At 34.7% G+C, this 22,192-nt stretch overlaps 1 protein-coding gene across 4 annotated transcripts in view; it reads right to left on the bottom strand.

The window, feature by feature from the left end:
- PIK3C3 (phosphatidylinositol 3-kinase catalytic subunit type 3) overlaps nucleotides 1-22,192 on the bottom strand; it is a 158,447-nt gene that overhangs the window by 45,444 nt on the left and 90,811 nt on the right. For 3 of the 4 annotated variants that reach the window (XM_036885051.2, XM_036885053.2, XM_057504142.1), the window contains 7 exons: nucleotides 19,110-19,287; nucleotides 17,609-17,725; nucleotides 13,831-13,962; nucleotides 11,026-11,154; nucleotides 10,296-10,365; nucleotides 8,042-8,106; nucleotides 5,422-5,506 (listed from right to left, as the gene is read on the bottom strand). In XM_036885051.2, the coding sequence (XP_036740946.1) occupies nucleotides 5,422-5,506; nucleotides 8,042-8,106; nucleotides 10,296-10,365; nucleotides 11,026-11,154; nucleotides 13,831-13,962; nucleotides 17,609-17,725; nucleotides 19,110-19,287 (776 nt within the window). The remainder of the gene's footprint in view (nucleotides 1-5,421; nucleotides 5,507-8,041; nucleotides 8,107-10,295; nucleotides 10,366-11,025; nucleotides 11,155-13,830; nucleotides 13,963-17,608; nucleotides 17,726-19,109; nucleotides 19,288-22,192) is intronic. The other variant, XM_036885052.2, reaches the window with a different exon arrangement.

The raw sequence follows: 22,192 nt of genomic DNA, 5'->3' as shown, positions 1-22,192 counted from the left end.
TTCTAGAAGTCTGAAAGTGACTTAAGCAATGAAATCACCATTGGGTTAATCCTGAATTATTAATAATAATCCCAGTTACAATTTAATGAATGCCAGGCTCTTAGCTGAGCATATTACCTATATTCCTATAACCCTTACAATGATGCCAGTTAAGTATTATAACCATCCATCAAATGATAAAAAACCTCAGGCTCCAGGAGGTAACAGGATTATCCAAGGTCATTTGACTGGGATTTTAACCTAAATTTGACTCTAAACTCCTCACTAATGCCATTTTTGTACTGACTACCTCCTTCTTCCCAAGCAGCTATGTTGATAGATGCAACATCAATAACATATTTAAGCTTAAGTACATTCGTTTAGAGTAACTAGCCATATTCTAATAATAGATAAAAGTATATATTATATGTATTTTAAAATACATCCATATGTAGAGAATGAATGATAGAGTATCATTCAAAAAATTCTTCTAATTATATTACTAGTCTACTAACAATTTTAACATAACTATAACAAATCAATTACAGTTTGTAAAACAAATCAGTTATTTTCAAAATAATAGTCTGTAGTGTGACAGGGACATTAGTTTATATACACAATATCCTATCTATGCTCTTTCCCCCTAGAATTTATGGGGCAAGACTGTGCATAGGTAAAAGACTACATTCCCCAACCTCACTCACAGTTAGGCATGTCCAATGAAATGGAAGCAAATGTAGTTTTGTGGTGAGCATTTTTCAAATGAGGGCTGACTAGGGTGACTAAGCCTTTAGGCTTTTTCTCTTCCCTGGCTAAACTGCAAACGTAATGATTGCAGTTGTGGCAGTCATTTCCTATCATAGGCAAAAGGCTGAGACTCACACTGACCTTGGATGGTCCTAACGTCCCTCAAGCAGCTCAAACAACAGCAAAGGCTTGCAGCTCTGCTTCTTACAGAAAACAGGTCTTACATGTGTAAGCCACTATCACTTGATTATGTTAACTGTAGCTGAATGCAATTGTTAACACATTTAGCAGTCCACTAGGGTCTTCAAGGTTATTTACATAAGAGATGAGCAAATATAGCTTACTGGCCAAAACTGGTCCCCCTCTGTTTTTATATTTTATAAATAGTTTACTGAAACACAGCCACACCCATTCATTTGCATATTTCTTCAGCACTACAACGGTCTGGTTGAACAGCTGCAACAGAGACCATCTGGCAGAACACCCTAAAATATTTACTACCAGGGAGGCTTTAGGGAAAAAGTGACTGAACACTGATCCAGAGAACTGCTCTTCAAAACGGGATACATATACTGGCAATTTCACTTAGAAACTTATTAAAAGTGCAAGGTCTTAAGCCCTACTTCAATTTTCTATGCATAAGAATCTCTACGGGCAGTAGCCAGAAAGTGATTGTTAATACACCCCAAAGCTGGAAATGCCCTCTCTAGTTTTTAATGTACATAAGAATCCCCTGGAAATCTGGCTTGAGATGCAGTATGTAATGTATGTAACTATGTTGCACACCTGAAACCAATAGAATATTGTGAATCAACAATATAAAAATAGGCAAATAAAATGCAGACTGTGCTCAAAACATCAGGGGCAAGGCCTGAGGCTCAGAAATAAAAAATAAGTTTCCAGGTGAAGCCAATGCTGCTGGTCCATCGACTGAGTAGCACTGCTCTAAAACTGGTACAAAATATGTAATTCCACAAATGACAAAAGGCTCTTCACTGAAAAACTATGTGACTTACTAAAGGGTATTATTACATCTGGTATTCATAAAGAGAACATATGAGAACTTGGTATACTGAGTTCTCTAGTACATGATTCACTTAGAAATCTGCTTGGTACTTAGTACTTGTCAAAGATACAAACTCCTAATGTGCATGCAAAGGTAGGTCAAACTCCTGCAATTTTCAAAGAGATCACTGAGTATCAGTGTTCTGGAGTTGTTGTATGGTACTACTTACTTTCTTTTTAATTATAAATTGCAATTAGTTTAATCATTATTTATTTACTTTATTTCACATTGGTGAGCTATCACTACATAGTAATGACTCACTTGTGCAGTAATTTTGCCCTAAAATGTACAAGTAACTAGACATGTATGAATCATGCCTGTCCTACTGATAAATTAGTTTTTTTACACTACTCTTTATCATCTAATTTGTTTTTACAGTGATATTTCATTGTTGTTACTGGTTTATTTCAAAATGGAGTAGGGAATGTATGAGAATTAACCTTTTACCCTGCATCAGTGGGTTAAGGTCACAAATATGTTTGATGGTTTTTTTTGATGAAATTTCTTAAGTCAAGTGAGATAGCATATAATCTTCTTTCATATGTGCGTGTATGTGTGTATATATCTATATATGTATGTGTGTGTGTATATATAAAAGATGGCAGAGTAAGACTTTAGGGTGTTTCAATAATTCAGTGTCAATACTTAAGAGAAACAATACATCCTGAAAAAGACATCTAAGACAAGAGTGGGACGAATCTCCAGAAACTGTGAGATAAAAATAATATTCAGAATGAGTTGATCAGAGGATTCTTATGGAAAGAGAAGCCATTCTGTAACTACAATGGACAAATGATACCTCTCCAAAAGAATCTTGTCAAAAGGAGGCTGTTCGCTAGTATTTTGATACTATGTGATATTCACAATACCCTGAAACTGGCTTTATAAAACAACTCTGGTTTAATGTAAAATACAGAGAAATATTGACAGCTAAGCAATGCTATTTCCCTTTACACAGTAAGGATATGTGTGAGAATAATTGGTGTTCTCACATTTACTCGCATGACATAGAATTGGCATCTTGCATTATCTGGAAATACTGTCATCATAATGATTATCACTTCTTCTACTTACACTCTGCCCAAACCTAAAGCATTAGTTTCTGAATGAAAGTTATACATACATCTTTATGCTAATGTCCAACAGATTCTAATACAAAGCACTATAGAAAAATTCAAATAATGGCTCAACCTTATCATTACTTAGAATGCTACCAACTCACTGAAACACAAAAGATTATTTTGTAACATATCAAACATATAGAAAACAGGCTATTCAAAATAAGATGAAAAGGCCTACTATAAATTGGTTATCAGGGGATGAATAAATGTGTAACATTTGGGAAAAAAGAAAGGAACAAGATCTAATTTGAATTGAACTGTCCAATAGGTGTAACTTATAAGGCTACTTTTTTTTACATGAAAAGCTAGTCATATTTTCAATAGCTACTAAAATTATTATATAAGAGGTACAACACTATGACACTGCATGTATCCATAATACACTGTTCCAGTAATTTAACTAGAAGAGGTTTTTCAAATTTTAGTCAGTACTTACAAGCTGTATGTGTATATATTCCAAGTAGAAAGTTAACATTCCTTTATTAAATATATGATGTAAAAAAAGTTTATATCAACTATCTGAAAAAGTTAAAAGACACAAGATCATTTTTTGAAGGCATGTAAAATACCTCATATAATAAGGCACTGAGAAACAGGTGGGGCAGATTAAAAATGGCTGCATATTTTCTAACATGCTTTTCATCCAGTTGGGAACTATATCCCTTCCCCTTGAATCCAGGGAGACTCTGTGACTGCTCTGACCAAAAGATTATGGCAGAAGTGACAAACTATCAACTTTCCAGTCCACACTTTCAGAAACCAAGACTTCTACTTCCTGTCCTTTGGAATTCTTCCTCTTGGAGCCCAGCTTGGAGAATCCCAAGCCTCAGAGAGGCCATGTTTTGAGAGGTGACTTGATTGACAAGCCTTGCTGAAAGGTACTATACACTGCCAGTCATGTGAGTTATTTATTTTAGATATCCAGCTTAGTCAAGTCTTTAGATGATATGTAATTTTTTCAGATCATCGAAACATAGACTTGAAGGTCTGAGGGAAGAGAAAGAAGAGAAAATGGGGAAAATAAAGAAGGAAGGAAAGAAAGCAGAGGGAAGGAGGGAGGGAAAGGAGAGAGAAATACAGAGTAGGAGAGCCAGCAAGAGTTAGAGGAAATATTTTCTCTACAATGCTTTGATCAATGTTCTTTAGTCTTTAAATCTCAGTAAATTCTATGTGACCATTTTTATGTGTAAACAGTTTATTTCCCTTCATTACAATTTAGAATTAAAATCCACAAAGGATTCTAATGCACACACATTTTATTTCAGTGTTTTTAAAGTTCTCACATACTAAATTTTCTTTGTACGTCTTCCACAAAAATCTATCAAGTATAAATTTGGGAATAAAGTACAGGGTCGAAAATAACCTGGAATACTGACTCACAGGAATATTGAGAAAAAAAATGTCTTTAATGTCATGTATAAGATAGGAATTTATAAACCATAAAACATGAAAGTTTAAATAAAGTTGTATCTCTAAAAAGCTTTCTACTTGATTCACCCAGTGTTAGTTGCTTAAGTATACATATAAATATGGATATAAAGATAAACATAATATTTATATGTAACAGAAATAACATTATATCCCATATACCATTCATGGCTCAACTCTATTGTCAACTCCTTTATTAGCCCTCCTTAAATAATCCAGTTATAAAGAAAAAAATCTCTTAAGAATAAAATACAATCCTCTAAAATATAAACTTCATAAGGATAAGCATAAATGGGTGAAACTGCTATTTATTTCCAGGAAGGGACTATAAATATTAATCTAAAATATACCCTCCTAACACAGCACTGATATCTTAGTTCTTGAGACTTATCTAAAGCATAATTATTGCTGACTGAGACACTTCCCACAGTCTATTTAATTGCAGTTACTCAAACAAAGGGAAAATCTATGGGAAAATTAACAGCTTCTAGCAAGAGATAACTTGTAATTATCAAACAGTTAAGTGATTGTAAAGATATATCCAATAACACAAAATATAATTTACAACTTGTTACTACTATTATATCAAAACATTAGTGACTTCTTTTGTCAAACTTCTTTTAATCTTCTTCTTACAGAACATTTAAATCTTCTATGGTCTGAATCTTTTTGTCCCCCCAAAACTCACATGTTGGAATACTAATGCCCAAGGTGGGGACAATGGGAGATGCTTAGGTCATGAGGGCGGAGCCCTCACGAATGGGATCAGTTATCTTATAAAGAGACCTCCACAGAGCTCCCTAGCTTCTGCCAACAGGTAAAATACAAGAGCTCTTCCACCCAAAAAAAGCCCCTATCTGACCACGCTGGTAACATCTCAGACTTCCGGCCTCCGAAACTGAGAAATAAATTTCAGTTGTTCATAAGTCACCTAGTCTCTAGTGTTTCACTATAGCAGCACAAATGGACTAAGACAAAATATCACCATATTCTAAATGTGTATGAATAGGGGAACCTCAAAATAGCCTGCTTTCCTTTATTCCAACATATCAATGGAATGTAACAGCTTAAAAAACTTACCACAGCTTTTAACATAAGTGTCCATAACTTCAGCACTGATGCCATTTGGCCCATTCTCACTTGGTGCATATTTTCTAAAAAAATTCTGAAAAAATATGTACATGTTCACAATTTCAACACAACTCTTAAAGAAATTAGACATTCCAAAATTGTAAATAATGACCAAAGGTGTCTGCTCTAAAAATTAGTCAATAATTATACAATGTGGACTTTAGGAAGCATATGTCTCAGGAATCACGGTTATTACTATGCTTACTATAACAAGACTGTTAAGAGAAAAAAAAAAATAATGCTACTTCTATACCTGAGAGGAAACATTAAAATGCATTTACTACTATATCTCTATACTTAATTTATCAGTTTATTCTTACATTTCTCCTAAAAGTAAACATGAGGGTTTTCTGTATCATAGCCTGAAAGTGAATGTTTACATTTTTTAAAATTTTCTTTTAAGCTATTGAAACACTGTTACCATTAAAAAGTTCAATAAAATTACATATAAAATTCTGAAATACTTAGAACACAAATACTAAGAAATCTTAGATTCAGAAGACATGATGTAAAACATGTAAGAGATGCTGACTGAATAAGAATTATAGGAGCATAATAAATGCACTGAAGTGTCCAAAGAGTCTGGAAACACTGGGAAAACAGGGTTTTTTGTTTTGTTTTGTTTTGTTTTGTTTCAAATTACCAATTGGACTTACTCCCTTACATTTAGATGTTAAAGAAAAACACACAGATTGTATGAACTGAAAATACGACTAATATATTGTTTAAAAAAAAGGTTTATTGTGTATTTTCAACTTTTTAAAACACCCTATAAGCTTGACAAAGATCGAGAATCAATAAGAAATATAAATCAATAAGAAAAAGACAATCCAACAAGAAAATGGGCAAAAGATGTGAACAAGCACTACACAGAAGAAATAAATGGCCTATACATTCATTTTTAAATTCTCAGCCTTATAAGCAATCTGGAAAATGCAAACTAAAACTCAACCAAATTTAAGACGTTTAATAAGATTAGGTAAAGATGTATAGCAAGGAGAGAATGAATAGTTGTTCCCCAAAACAACTACTTTAGAAAACAATTTTTAATTACCTTGTAAAGGTGGAAAGATGAGAATGACCTACGACTCAGCAAATCCATTCAAATATACAAAACCAAGATTCAATATACAAACTGTCAGTCTTTATTTTATAAAATTATAATTCCACAGACCAACATAATAATAGATAACTTTATTAAACAAGTCCTTCAATTAGAACTTATGTTTAAGTTATACATCCATTTCATGTCATCTCTAGAACAACCCTAGAGCTAGGTACTATTAGTTACTACCAAAGTTTCACAGATGCAAAACAGAACTTGCAGGATATGTTGGGGTACCTGTTTGATACCCCATGATATACATGTTTGATCTGTTAGATGGAGTCACAGACTCAACATATAATTGTATCACAACTAAGGTTTATTACCCTGAAAGTATACACAACAAGACGAGTGTGGGAAAAATACACTGGCAAAGTCTGGCAAAATCTATGCACAAGCCTTCTTGCTCTCTTCTGGAAGGGGATACACTGAGTATACTTACTACTTTTCTCCAACAGCAGAAAAAAAAAAAAAAAGCAGTCATACAGGTACAATGTTTCTGTCCAAGAAAGCTGATTAGTGACTCAACATCTATGGTTCTTATTGGGGGCTGATCACATAGACACTCTATCTAGCAATTATCAAATGAGAAAGCAGGCTGTTTTCAATAAATCACATTATTTGTAGTCTAGGTACGGTGAATCACCCTTACCAGTTAGCGAACAGAGGGAACACACTGGAAGCCAAGTCACCAGATACCAGCCAAAGGCCAAGTGAGCAGGCCTTTCTAAAGACAGCAGCCTCAGCCTACTTTGTTAACTCCTTTTGCAACAAAGAGTTCAGCAGTCACTCAAGGTTATAAAGCTGGAAAGATGCATAACCAAACTTGAACCCTAGGCAGTCTGAGATTCTCAACTTGAGCTTTAACCATTGCATGTGACTGCACCCCAAACCAAGAACAGAATAAACACTTGCTTTGCCAAGAAATTAGTGTTGCTTTTCTGCAAATCTAAGCTCATACGGAATTACTGTGTAAAAAACTCCAAAGATATACATGGCTTAATCCTACGAACAACTCACCATTTCTTGTATTAAAGGAGAACAATGAGGATGGAGTGGGGAATAGGGATCTTAAGAAAGGAACTGTGCAAAACACGTATGAGCAAGAATATCACTGTAGCACTGTTCCGAATAAGAATAAACATTGGAAATAATAAAAATGTTCATTAATGGTTAAAAAAATGATAGTATTTTCATACTCTGGAAAATAGTATAACCATAAACTTTAACAGATTTTTAATTTATTCAGCAGTAATTTCTAATCCCTTATTATGTGCCAGGCACTGTTTAAGGAATTGAGCATCTGCATGAATGAACATGGAAGAACTCTCAGGAAAGGAAAACAACTTGAGGGAAGAAGGAGAGTTTCATTTTTAATTCTATATACCTTTTGTAAAGGTTGAATTTTTTTTATAACAAGAATATGCTCATGAATTGTATAGGCCTTTAAAATACATACCGTACCTGAATACTTCCTTCTGTATCAAGAACTTCAGCAACAGGAACTGACTGGATAAACTGCATGAAGCCTACACAGAAATATATGCACTGCATTTAGCACAGCTATTGATTAAGCAATTAAAATAAAGGTCCTGCTAAAAAGAACCTTCATTTGAGAATGCGTACACTTCACATCCGAACAGCTTAAAGAGGTCTGTAAACAATATTAAGCTTATACTGGCATCTAAGTCATAGGAACTACAAGGATACTTTTCTTTCAATTAAGTGGATTTAATCTGTATGTTTCTTTAAGCCAATTTATATTATTTACACAAAGAACAAAAGTAATTGGAAGAGCTTCTGAAATCTGGCACAAGAATGCCTTTTTTCCTGTAGTTTTATAATATATATATAAATTAAAAGTACTGCAAATTTAAAATCACTTTAAAAAATCTGAAAATATGTAATATCAGTCACCTAACCCTGAAACTGCATTATATTCATTGGCTTTTCTGTTTCATACTCCATCTTCTGCCACTTCCGGAAGTGATGAGAGAAAAAGTGTCAATTTCTTAAACCACCAAAAAGAAGAATGCAATAGTGTATAAGGCAAACGAGGAGAAAACATAAGCCTAGTAAGTCTGGAGACAACAACGGAAGTATAAAACAAGAAATATATGAAAAATAAGCTGAGTGAAGGAAACTATTTCAGATCATAACAATCTGGTTTTGGTGAACTTTACCTTGTAATTATTTACATGCAAATTACTTCAGAGTTAGTAATGTCTCATTCATTCTTTATCACAAATATGGAATAGTCACATTATTCACATAAGAGATATTAATTTCTTTTCTACTATGTAGCAAGAATTTTGCCAGGGAAAATATAAAGCCTTGACCCTGCCTTTACAGATCATACAAGCTTGCAAATTTTATTGGGATAAATATTATGGATGAAAAGACACTATGAAACAGAATAGTGTAGGGACCTAAATTACAATAATGATCAGAGGACATCTGACATTTGAGCAGTATTTTGAGGGATAATGAAAGTTAACAGGTAAAGCTAAGGAAGAAAGGATGTTAAAGGTAACAATCATAGCATATGTGATGGCTTGAAAGCTGAAAAGAGCATGGTACATCTGAGAAAATGGAAGGTAGCCTATGTGGCTACAGCCCAGGAAGCAAGGGGGAAACAGGCAAAATGAGAGACTTGTGGGACAGGCAGAGAGGGCCACACCATGTCAGAATTTGTAAACTAACCTAAGGTTTTTGTCTTTGTCCCAAGAGCAAATGAAAGCTAGTAAATTAAATTATGCAGGATAGTTAACACTTTAAACAAGATCATCCTAAGAGGGAAATGAGAAGAGGAATTAAACCATCAAAAAGATTTGGGTGTGGCCAAGGGAAGGGCAGAAAACCTAAAAGAGACACTTTGTTTCTCCAAGGTATCTGAGGATAAGAAGTTCTATGAATAACAAAACTGGAATTCACAATAAGCATTAGGCAAACATTCCTCGGGAATCTTCCACCAAACCTCCAGATTATTCAATGAGAAAAATACTCTGTACCAAGATGCTATAGGTCTACATAAAAAAAAATTAGTTAATAAGGCAACATCATTTCCTAAGTGGTTTTTATAAGCAGAGCTCAGTACAAAGCCATTCTGGGTCATGGTAACTCTTAAAAGATGATTGAGGACACAGATTAACAACTAAGAAACTGATTTGTGAACATTTTTGAGTGTAAACATCATAGAGGTGTTAAATTTTCTTCCAGGTATGCTAATTACTTCAGGTGAGAAAGATAGAAGGAGACAGGCTAGTCCAATTGGTCTTCAGTGCTACAAATGAGTTCGATCTCTAACACTCTTAACTTCCAGTTAAGAAAAGGAAAAGTACAGTTGACTCTTGGCCAGCAATGGTTTCAAGTGTCTAGGACTACTTATACTCAGATTTTTCTCAATACATATACCGGAAAATTTTTTGGAGATTTGTGACAATTTGAAAAATATTTTATCTTCTCTAGCTTTCTTTATTGTAAGAATAAAGTATATATTCATATAACATACAAATATGTTAATCAGCTCTTTATGTTAACCTTCAGACTTCCCATCAACAGTAGGCTATTAATAGTTAATTTCTGGGGGGAGTCAAAATTTACATGCATATTTTTGACTGCATGGGGGATTGACACCATTAATCCCCACATCGTTCAAGGGTCAACTGTAGACTCATAGAGCACTGAAATATATAATCATGGTGTAAATTAAACTTACCATGTTTTGTACTAGTGGCTAATACTTTATAAGGTGTCAACTTCAAATCCAGATTTTCTTTCCTTAGCAGCTTTTGATCAAAAGATAAAATATATTAACAATATATAAATATTGTTATGAAACAGCTTTGTAGTCAATAAGAGACTTAGTGTAATATAGAGACTTAGGGGGTAAACCTAAATAAAAGTTTAACTAAGATAATTAGGTAATTTGATTTTGATAATCAAAATAAATTAAGCATTTACTTGATGGTTATGCCAAATTTTTTATCTTATTGTAAATCACTATCAGTAGTTTTCAATGCATAGTAGGATTTCTCCTACTGATTTATGCAGTTCTTTCTGGTCATTAAGTATTTTAGAACTCAGAAAAAAGGAAATGAGAGCAAATATGTTCCTTCAAAAGCCAAGGACAGGAATGGGATTTTAAAAAGAAGCAGATCATCTAGTTAACTAAGAGGAAGGAAATTAATTAAATCTGACATCAGAGAGAACTGGGAAAAGTTTTTATAAGAAGGAACACATGCAGTTTCATTTTATACTCATCACAAGAGCCATTTAGGTAGTGTAGAAAAATAATTAAATTTGTTAAACATCAAGTGGAGACTGGTGAGCTTTCTAGGTTGCACTTGGAGGTTACAAATACTTCTATGTCCATACACAGCATATGCACTAAACGATAGTTTTCCAATATGAAAAAATGTTCGCCATCAATATAAGATTATGTTCACCTTGTCCATGAGTGAGATGATTTGAAGAATAAGTTGATCTTGGCGTAAATCATCCCCATGCTTAAATATAACTGGATATTTGCCTCCATCTTCTGTCTTAAAGAATAACTGTGCAGGCATAAGAGCACTCTGGAATAAAAATACTGTTTTCAAATTTGGATATAAATTAACACATATAGAGATTTACTGTACACAGAAAAAAATGCTGACATGTAAGGTAAACAAATAGGTAAACAGATCCTAAAGAAATCAGAGATGTTGGCAGCAAAATGCATTAGGGTACCACCTTGGAGAGAACAATGAGCTAGCTAATAGAAGACTATATGGCATAAAGAGCACAAGCCCTGGAGTCAGTCACAGATACGAATCCAGACTAGCGGGATGATGTTGGATATATTCTTTAACCTGTTTCCTCACCTGTAAAATAAAGATAACAACTTCTTCTGCAGAGTTGCTAAGGTGATCAGAAACCATAGGTCAAAACACTGACACCATGCCTGATACACAGCAGATGTTCTATATATTTGCCATCATTATTTTATTACAAAGACATACTGGAAATAATAGACCATATAAAAAGTCAAGAGCCCTGGTTACTAATGGCACGTATATGACTGACTGTGCAGCTTGAGACTCAAATTCCTCTTTTATAAAATGAGAGATCTCAAACATCTTTATCTTTTATTCTGTAACAATTATGTTTTTCCCCAGAATCTTTCCCGTAACTAGACGAAATCTCTGATTTAGTTTAGGTGTATGTTTAAATCAACAAATAATGAAATTAAATTTTCTTGAGAAACAAAACTTCAATAGAGTAGCACACTGAGACCATTATTTGGAGATAAAAGGTCAGAAAACTATTCTTAAATAGATACCTTATTGGTACTCATCATTAGGAAGAAATTAAGATGAACATTTAGAGATATTTATAATAATCTAAAAAAATTAATGAGTCTGTCAAAGAAAACAAATGACAATAACCTTAATTTACACAGCACTGAGAAATAATAGCACAAAAGTATCACATAAAGGGATGAACAGACACGTGACAAAGCAAACAGAGTAAAACATTAACAGAATCAAAACAGTAGGTATACAGCTGTTGACTTTAAAATTTTTCTTCCTTTGCTGTATGTTTGAGAACTTTCCAATAAAATATTTAGGGGAAAGTCATCAAAAATGCTTTAAAAAATATGCTTAGAAATCACAACCTCTAGTGGACTGAAGCTCTGACTTTTAAAATGGACTTAAATTTGGAGTATCCTTTTATTACCCAGCAAAAACATACTTTATATAAATGACCCAAAAATTTGTGACCCAAAGAATTACTATAATACAGTAATGTAATAAATTTCCAAGAACCTTTGATCCTAACCTCCAACTCAGAAGTTTCAAGAATACCCACATACATCATCAGGGTTGGAAACAGAAAACAGGACTGGATATTAGGATCAAGCAGATGTCCCATGATACTTTACTAACTGCTTTATGAATATAAGGACAAAATGGGTCCATAATATACATAACAATAGTGACAGATATATAATCTTATACCCTAGCCTTACAACTCCTGCTCTATGTCTTAAAGATTCTTTTCTATCCTGTTTGAAAAAAAAAATGGTAAAACTACCTTTTTGTCTCACTGACCTTGATTAGTCAGTACTTAGGGAACAAGAATATTAGGACCTGGTCTTGCTTGGGAGTTTCAGCCCAGAAGAACACCAGTTGTTCCATGTATATTGTCCTCTGTGTGGCCATTTATCTTTCAGCTTCCAGTGGATTGAAGGACAAACTAAGAAATATTTGCATATTATCTCCTCTACCAGTATTTTTCAAATTGCAGGTTATAATCCAATCCATTAATGAGTTTTAAAATCAATTAAATAGATTGCAAGCAACATTTAAAAATTAATGTAATAGAATAATTTTCAAAAGGATAGAACTACCAGAATCTATAACATGTTAAGGTTAATTACTGCTTTATGAAACCTAATGTTTTCAGTAGTGTGAACTAGGCTGCAAGGGTATTTAAACATACTGTTAAAAAAAAAATCTTAACTATTTCTTACTGTAACCATACCCTTTTTAAAATATACTTAAGTTGTCCTATGAGCCCTTTGTCATCTGGATGCAAAGTTATATCCAGAGCAACTCATGCCCTTCTACTCCTAGAATCACAAATCCTAAAACACCACATCTCATAGAGACCTTTCATCATAATGCCAAGCAGATGATGCTTTCACAGGTAATGGTGCTCAGCCCTTTGGTCAGATTAAACAGCTGCCACAAGCTGTTTCTAACTAGCCAAGTGATGGTCAGCCAAAAGAAAGACTGGCATGCTATTAAGGACTGAAAGAGAATTACTACTTGAAAACATGAGAAAAAATTTAAGTCACAGGAACACATAAGAGAGTTGAGAAGTGCCAAAAAGGTTAACTGGGACTCACTGCTAACTATGTGAACTTATTAACTGAACATGTAAGTTTTACAATTTAACTTTTTAAAAAAAGTTAAAATGGAAAAACATAGGGTCTGGCTCTGATTAATATAAATAGTTCAAAGAATTGAAGATTGAAAAATGACTCAGATATTAAAATATTTTACATATTTCATATAAAAATGGCTACTGGTAACACAAAATCTTTAAACACTCAAAATAAAAGGTACTTTTTAAGTCTAGAATTTACTAAATCAAATAAAACTATAGATATTACCCACAACGTAATGATATTTTAAGGTAGTGTCTCTGTTGTAGCTTTAAAGAATTAGGTTCCAATCATATACATTAAGATCCATCACAGTTACCTTAAATAGAGTAGCTGTTTCTGGGATTATTCCTCTAATTTTCACTTGGGGTTCTAAAGGCAATGGGATAAGTTCCACATCTGACAAGTTCATTTTTTCATTGTCTCCAAGCAATGCCTGTAGTCTCTCATTCTAGATGAACAAAATCAGTAAGGATTAATTAGGTTACAATGGAAAAGTAGTTTGTAAGACATGGTAAAGACATAAAGACTGATTCCATTGACTTTAAAATACTTGCAAAGCTTCATAAAAGTATGTACAAAGTAAAATGAAGAAGATAGTGTATATGTGAGAGACAAGCACTTCTACAATCCACCTGACAAAAGTAGCAGCATGCTTTAAAAGTAGCAATTACTTGACACTGAAAATCTGGATTTTTCTCTTGCTGCAGCTGAGCATCAGGAATATACACAAGCTGGACTTAAAGAGTCCATTTTTATTGTCAAAGAATTTGTGAAACCACAAAGAGAAACGAATTTCATTTGAAGCTTGATTCTGCATGAATATTAAGCAATAATGTCATTATGCTGCTTTAGTGCATGATGTGGGTTTAACAAGTAATCTCAATTCACTAAGAAACACGGACTCTACCTTTTACTGTTCATTAACTCTGTCTGACAAACTTCCTAAGACATCATCATTTATTTTCTTCAGTTCACATGCATACTGCATTGAGCCAACATTTCAGAAAATGAGAAATTCAAGTCATGGTGAACAGCTTTGTCATTTAGGAGGATCTATAATGTTCAGACCAAGCCCTTCCATTCAATTTCAAAAGAACAATCTATTTCCTTTGAAAGCCAAGAGAAATCTTGCTTTCTTTAAAGGGCAAAACTTGGATTACCAATCCCAGCAGAATAAAACACCTGGACTCTAATGCCATTGAAAGGAGGTATGCATCAAAAGAGAGGACTCTGGAATGAATGTGGTGGTAGTTCAGAAAAATAACATGTTTCAAAGACCACCAAGACATAAAATTCAATGTTTTCTTTTCAGAAATACTCCCAATTCTCCTTCTGAATCATGCAAGTTCAAGGTAAGATCAACTGAAAACGGGTATGAATTTCTACATATACCTTACAAAAATTAGTAAATCTACTCAGTAACTGAAGGTTTGATCAGATATACTAGTGTGAAATAATGTCAACTAGTTTGAATTTCAAGTTATCCTATCATACCAATTTCCAGTTGGTGTGCTAATAAACAATAAAACAGAAAGCAGGTGAGAAATCAAGCCACTTCTTCCCACCTCAACTGCCACGAGCCCTGGAATCCAAGCCACCATCACTTCTCATCTTGATTATTCCAACAGCCTCCTGACTGCTCTCCTTCAAGCTTTGCCTCTTACAATCTCTATTGAAAATAAGTAAGTACGGTTGCTAAAATCAAAGTCAGATCACATCACTCTTCTGTTGAGAACCTCTAATAACTTCTACTCTGAACTTATATTCAATGATGAAGTCCAATTCCTTGTACTGGCTTACAGGGATATATTTCATCCATTGTGGAGTACATCTATGATCTCAGTCCTCTGTCTTCCTCTCCTACTGTTCTCCCCCATGGTACCTTTGCTCCAAATACACTGGGCTTCTTCCCATTCCACAAACATGGCACATATGCTCATACACATGTGCTCCTACATCAGGGCCTTTGTACTTGCTGTTCCTCTGGCTGGAACAGTTTTCTCTAGATATTCCCACGACTTGCTCCATCACCTGCTTCAAATCTTTGGCCAAATGTCAGCTTCTCAGTGAGGCCTTCCTGTCCACTCTATTGAGAGGTCAAACACTGCCTTACAACTTGTAACCAGCACTTTCTGTTCCCCTTACTAACCTTATTTTTCTCCATAGCACACAAATACTATATATTTTACTTGCTTATTCTGTTAAATTTTCCCTCCAGCAAGAATGGAAGCTCCATAAAGGGAGAGAATTTAATATTCACTGCTATATCCCCAGAACTTAGAAAAGTGCTTGGCATGCAGTAGGCATGCGATTCATTTGTATTTCATAAATGAATACTCTCACCTAAAGGATTAAAAAAGTGGAAAAAGACTTACTTAACATTCAGTATGAAAGCTTTAATTTTTTTAAAAGTCAGTGGAAATGCATCTTTATTAGAACTCAAATATCTAGACTCAAAGACAAGCTCTTCCAACATGATTTTTCCTAAGCCAGAAGTCAACACAAGAAAGAAGACAGTAACAACATTATTTGTTTCACCCATTTGGCACTGAACTCAAGGATCACCATGCTACATATCTAACACTACTGCCCTCACCGTGATGTTTCTCCCTGTTTCATTATATGGGATAGAAAAGTGCTACATAGGATTTTAATTACTAGCAGTAGTCATTCCATTATTTCTATCATAATGGAAAGAATGGTAGCTGAGAGCCATCTTAGCATTTCGGCATGGTGCCAGGACTATGCCTAGTAAATCTGTGTAGTAAATAAAATTAAATTTGTCTTTTACCACATCACAAAAAGATGTCTAAGATTTTTGGCCAATGTTGAAACTGTATTTGGGATTGTCTGACTTATTAAAATACAGGTTATGTGGCAGAAAAACAATTCATGCTGTGGAGCCTTAAGTGATTCAAACAGGTAGTCATCATCCGGAACAGCTAAACCTGAGGTGCAGTGAGAGGCTCAGGTGTACACTGAATAGACGAGCATATCCTACAAAAACAAACTGGTTTAAATACATGCCCCACACTGACAGTCAAAGGAACAGACACTCCTTTTGCTGGTGGGCATCTGGGGTCATACAGCTTCTCACACAGGCACCTCCGGGGAGGAGGGCTCCAGGAGAAATGCACTAAGGATACAGTTGCTGAACCATGATTTGTAATTCTTAATAACAAAGAAAATGCAAACAATAAAAAGGTGCTTCTCTTCAGCCTATTTTTCTCATTCCTAACCTTGTGAACACTTCCTTGCACATGTATCTGCTAACATTTCTCTTTAGACCTGATACCTTGCCTTTGAACTCCTAACCCAATTTTTCATCCTTTCCCCTTTCCACATTCCTCTCACAAGTCTACATAACAACAGTAAAATGTGTCATGTTGTTTTGCAAGGGCCATTTAGAAAGATCTACCTATTATGGGATAAGGTAAACAGAAGATTATCAGCTGAATCCCTCATATAACTTAGATTTTCAGGTAGAAAAAAATGATATATGAAGATTAAATACTCATCTATTCTCATCAAGTAGAAGTCTCACTGTATAGAGAAAGATCACTGTCCTAGTCGTGAGAACAGGTAAAAAGCCAGTGTTGTTATGAATATATAGTTTCACAATACAGAAAGTCACTCTGGACTTTCATTTTTTCAAAATAATTCTAGTCTAAATGATCTCTAGAGATCCCTTCCATGTCAAATAGATTATACTCTAGGAAGCTAAGATTTTAAAGTAAGAGCCAATAAAACATTGTAGATAAAAATATGGACTCAGAATGCCTGGGTACAAATCCCAACACCAACACTTGCTAACTGAGGACATGGACAAATTACTTAACCTCTCTATCCCTACTTTCTCTTAGAATTGGTATAATAATAGTACCTAACTTACAGGGTTGTTGTGAGGATTAAATCAATATATGTAAACTCACAAAACAGGGCCCCATACATAACTAGTACTTAGAAGTGTTCCTATTACTATATTTACATAATACTAATTTCATAAAATTGCCAACCCAAACAGACAAATCTCAGTATTTTATGACACCAAGACATTATGAGTCATAAACAGAAAGCAAAGCCCATTGATCTACCTTTTTTTTACGATTGCCACTTTCCCGCTGTACTGCCTTCATGAGATGCACCAGCCGGTCTACAAATGTCTGCTGTGCAGCCAGCAAAGAACGCATAACTCTGACAGACTTATCACCCTGCAGGGATTGAAAGAAGAGGAAAATTAGTTTCGACGAAGCATAATGATCAGGTTTCCTTTAATAGCATGGGTGATTTTTATTTATTCCTCTAATAGCTGCAAACTTCAATACAAAGTAAAATTGAAAAAGATTATCCTGATTCAGAGATAATGAGAAACCTGCTAGCTTCTTTAACCACCACCAACTCTTTCAACCAACAGTTGAAAATTATTTGAGTCTTCAGTGAAACTTAGTCTATCAAAAACAGCAGTTTTTCACATACAGTCATGTGGTACAATAAAATTCATTCACTCAAAATGCATTCACCCATTGATTGATTAAATATCTGGAAGCCTGTGAAGCCCAGAAATGTGCTGGGCATATGACACAATATTATCCTCAAGGAACTAAAAATACACTCAAAGTACTCTAGTAGCAACATAATACATGCTTGCTTAGTAAAATAAAAGTCATAAAAACTAAGTGTTAAGTATTATGCAGTGATTCCAAGTTCATAAAACAAATGTTCTCTTTTAATCTTCCCAATTACTTGATAAAGGGTAGCTGAGCAAATACCCTCATTTCAAACATGAGGAAATTTAAACTCAGAGAAAGTGATTATTTCTTCAGGGGTTGTTGACAAAGGCAGTAAATGACAGAAACTAGATTAGAAAAAAGGACCAACCATTTGTTTGCCAATCAGTCTGATGTACAGAAGCTCTCAGCTTTAAGGACTACATAAAGGTTTAGTCTCAAAGAGTCCAAAAGGTGTGATTTAAATTTTTAAAAACACGGAAGAGCAGATAAAGATGCTATGAAGTAAAATATTTCTGTAGCAAATCACAGCCTGATGCTGTGATAGTTTTCCTTCCATTGCCCATGCACCCTCTGCTGGCTGAACTGCAACACATTTCAGAATCACAAGAACACCATGGGAAAATGGCTTCACATATCTCGAAAAACTGTTTAAGAAGCAAAACACAAGTTACATAGAAAATATCTGCAATATAACCACTGTCAGATTTCTGAAAGTGTGGCTAGTCTTGATAAGAAAAAAAGAAAACAAAAAAGGGAAATAAAAAAGCACAAGTTTGGAGTTTTCTGGCTCCAGGTATAGGCTTATTTAACTAAATAAGAAGTCAACAAACTTTCCGTCAAGAGCCAAGAAATAAATACTTTAGGCTTTGCTAGCCATACAGCTCCCATTTCAACTATCCAATTGCTATTGTAGTAAAAAAGTGGCCATAAATAATATAAAATAAATGAGTATGACTATGACCCTATAAAATTTTATGTATGAACACTACAATTAGAATTTCACATTGTATCACAAAATATTCTTTTGATTTTTTTTTTTAACCATTTAAAAATACAAAAATCATTCTTCACTCACAGAACATACCAAAACAGGCAACAGGCCAGTCTGGCTGGTCCTCTGTGTTTGCCATCCCCCACATTCAGTGGTCATGGTTACCTTCAACAATGCTTGGCTGAATCGTCTCATTACGTTCAAGTACATCTCATGGGTCTTTGGATCTCTCTGCTGAGTATCTTGATCTTCACATTCCACTATTACATACCTCAAAAATATGTTAAGTCATTCATATAAGGTGAAATGAAATTCAGATTCATTTTGTAAATCATCACACATTTCCATTAAAACAGAAAAGTCGCATTTGCAAAATGAATTAAGTGGAAATGATAAAACACATTTTATCATTAGTCTTTTAAAAGTGTTAAATTAAGGGACAACATATATAACCATCTATGAAAGGCAAATTAATAACAATAATGCTTTAATAAATACAATATTCTAGATTTCCTAAAAATCTGGCTTCAAAACAAGCATTTTCACCCAGCACTTTCCAAGGTATAAAGAGCATTAACATCTTCAGAAATCATCTTAAACTCACACATCCACACTAACTCACAAACAAGAATATTTTCATAATCTATAAAATACTTTTAGTATTATATAAGGCTCTTATTAGTCTACAAAGTAACTGTATAGGCAGTTTAGATTTCAGCAATGATCTGGATTATATCTTACAGATCATCTAATCCAGTGTTTCTAAGTGTTGTGACGCAAACCAGCCATACTAATAACCACATTTTATGTCGTAACTCAGGACACACAGTCACCTCTGTGCACACATGATACACAAAAAAGAAAAACAGTTTCACAAAGGAACACCCTATGAATATATTAATAATGCTATTCTGTTCTATTTCATTTTTCTTTAACAGATGCTAGATTGTCTTTAAATTGTTTTCAATGGATCAAAATGTGTAGTTTGAAAAACACAGATCTAGCCCCAACTTGTTTTATCAATAGTGAAACTTGAGAGGGGTGTCTTGCCTACATGACACATTAGTTTGGTTGTAGAGCTGAAATCAGAACCCAGGACTTGGCTCAAAATTCTTTATGTGCTACTAAGCTTATTCTCACAATGTTTTATCTTTTAAAACCACATGAAACATATCAACTCCCTTAACTGATAGGGTTTCACAAATTTCAAGGTACAGTCACTTATTATTTTCCTTTATACTATTTCTTGGTAAGAGGATGTTCAGCCACTAGAAGGTACACTTTGTGAGAACAGAAACTTACCTTCTTTTAGGGTCTTTGCAATATACCCTCAGCATTCCCATTCTTGGCTCATAATATTAAATATATTATTGTTGAATGAATGAATGATTTCATTCTCATGGATTTAACCATTATCTCAATGTTGATAATTCTCAAATATGAATGTATATCCCTTTTATCATTTCAAAGGTCTAATTTTACATTTCATTATATGGCCTGCTTTTATATTCATCCACCCTCATTTTCAAGCAATAGACTCCCATTCCAAGACACTGTCTGTCATTTTTAACTGAACATGTTTAAAACTGAACTTGCCATTCTAAATGACTTATTTTTCTATCACCATGGAAGGTACTATCAATATTCCAGGCATTTGGGGTAGAAATTCTCATGTAGCTGGGTTTACAATCTCAAGTTTTCTCAAAAATCGGGCAGGGAACATAAATGTTTGAATCACTTGAATATAAGAGAAGTAAAGCTGTAGTCAAACCAGAGATGCAAGATCTACTAAAACTGTCAACAGCACCTTGTATTTAATTTGGGTCCATGCATCTACAGGCAAATGTAGCTCACATGCGCCTGCCTCAACCACCTATACTCAAGTAGTCACTAGACCCTACTGACTTTTCCCTATAAAATGCTTCTTACAATGGCTCTGTACTACTACCAGCCTCATCTGTAATCAACCATCAGATAACTCTTACCTGGCCTCTCCAACTCTAAAAGAAACCACTTATTGCTCAATACAATCATCCTAAATTTTTCTTCTTTAAATGATTTTAACTATGACCCACTTATATTAAAAACATTAATCTTCCCTCTTGTCCACTATTTTAAAACAGTTTCTGTGGCCCCAAGGTTCTCGTCCAAACTTCAACTATCCCCAACTTAAAAATTCATACTCCAGGCAGGTATTAATACCCTTATGTAGGGAAATTGGAAGTTCCATGGCCGGAATCCTCATCTGATCCTAATCTAACTTCCCACTGTGCATGTGCAATGATGTAATACTCAACTTACTGTGCAAGCACATGCTTGCACACATGTGTGCAATAAGCTATTATAAAGAGCTCCACCCAATGCTCAGCACAGACCCAGGGGGTGCGGCAGAGGCTAGACCAGAGGCAGAGACGGAGAAAGGCTTGATGCATGCAGATTTGCTGAAGGTGGATAGGATTCTAGCAGCTGACCTGCCACCGTAAGAATAAAGATGGGTATGAACCCTTTTACTCCCAATGTTCTGTTGTCATTTTTCGGTCTCACCAAGTTACAGAGTGAACTTGCCTGGGGCTGAAACTCCCCTCAAGCAAGACATTTGGCATAACTGGCAGGATTTAATGCAGACCAAAAAACAGAAAAAGCTGCTCTCATGGGTGGGGTACTTCAGTGGGCTGCCCCTATGGATGGGAAAACACTTGAGTATCTCTGAATGGGCCTATGGTCCAGGATGGCCTCCTGTGGAAAGTGCAAGTCATGAACTCATCCGAGTAGAACTGGTTTGAACATGGCTGCAATGACTACTTGGTGGAAATCCATCTCCCCAGGCTTGAGGATGAATATCATCTGTTATTTGTATACCATCATCATAATTCCTGTTGTTATTTGCATGTTGTTGTAACCTCTATTGCTGTTGTAGAGTCTGGTTGCAATGTTCTACCTTTCTTGCACAGGGACCATCAGGGAAAATTAAGGCCACATAGATTCTGAGGTGAGAATCCTGGATGGGTAGATTTCCCTGGAGAGAAAAATGGAAGTTCCATGGCCAGGATCCTCAACTGATGTTACCCACTGTACATGTGTAACGATGTAATAGTTGGCTTACTATGCAGGATCATGCTCACATATGTTGGTAATAAGCCATTATTGTCTGTGTTGCTATATATAAAGAGAGCCAC

This window comes from Manis pentadactyla, chromosome 6 (genome assembly GCF_030020395.1).
Source record: "Manis pentadactyla isolate mManPen7 chromosome 6, mManPen7.hap1, whole genome shotgun sequence".
Lineage (NCBI taxonomy): Eukaryota > Metazoa > Chordata > Mammalia > Pholidota > Manidae > Manis > Manis pentadactyla.
Note: the sequence above shows the minus strand (reverse complement) of the source record. Positions and strands in the feature narration are given on the sequence as shown.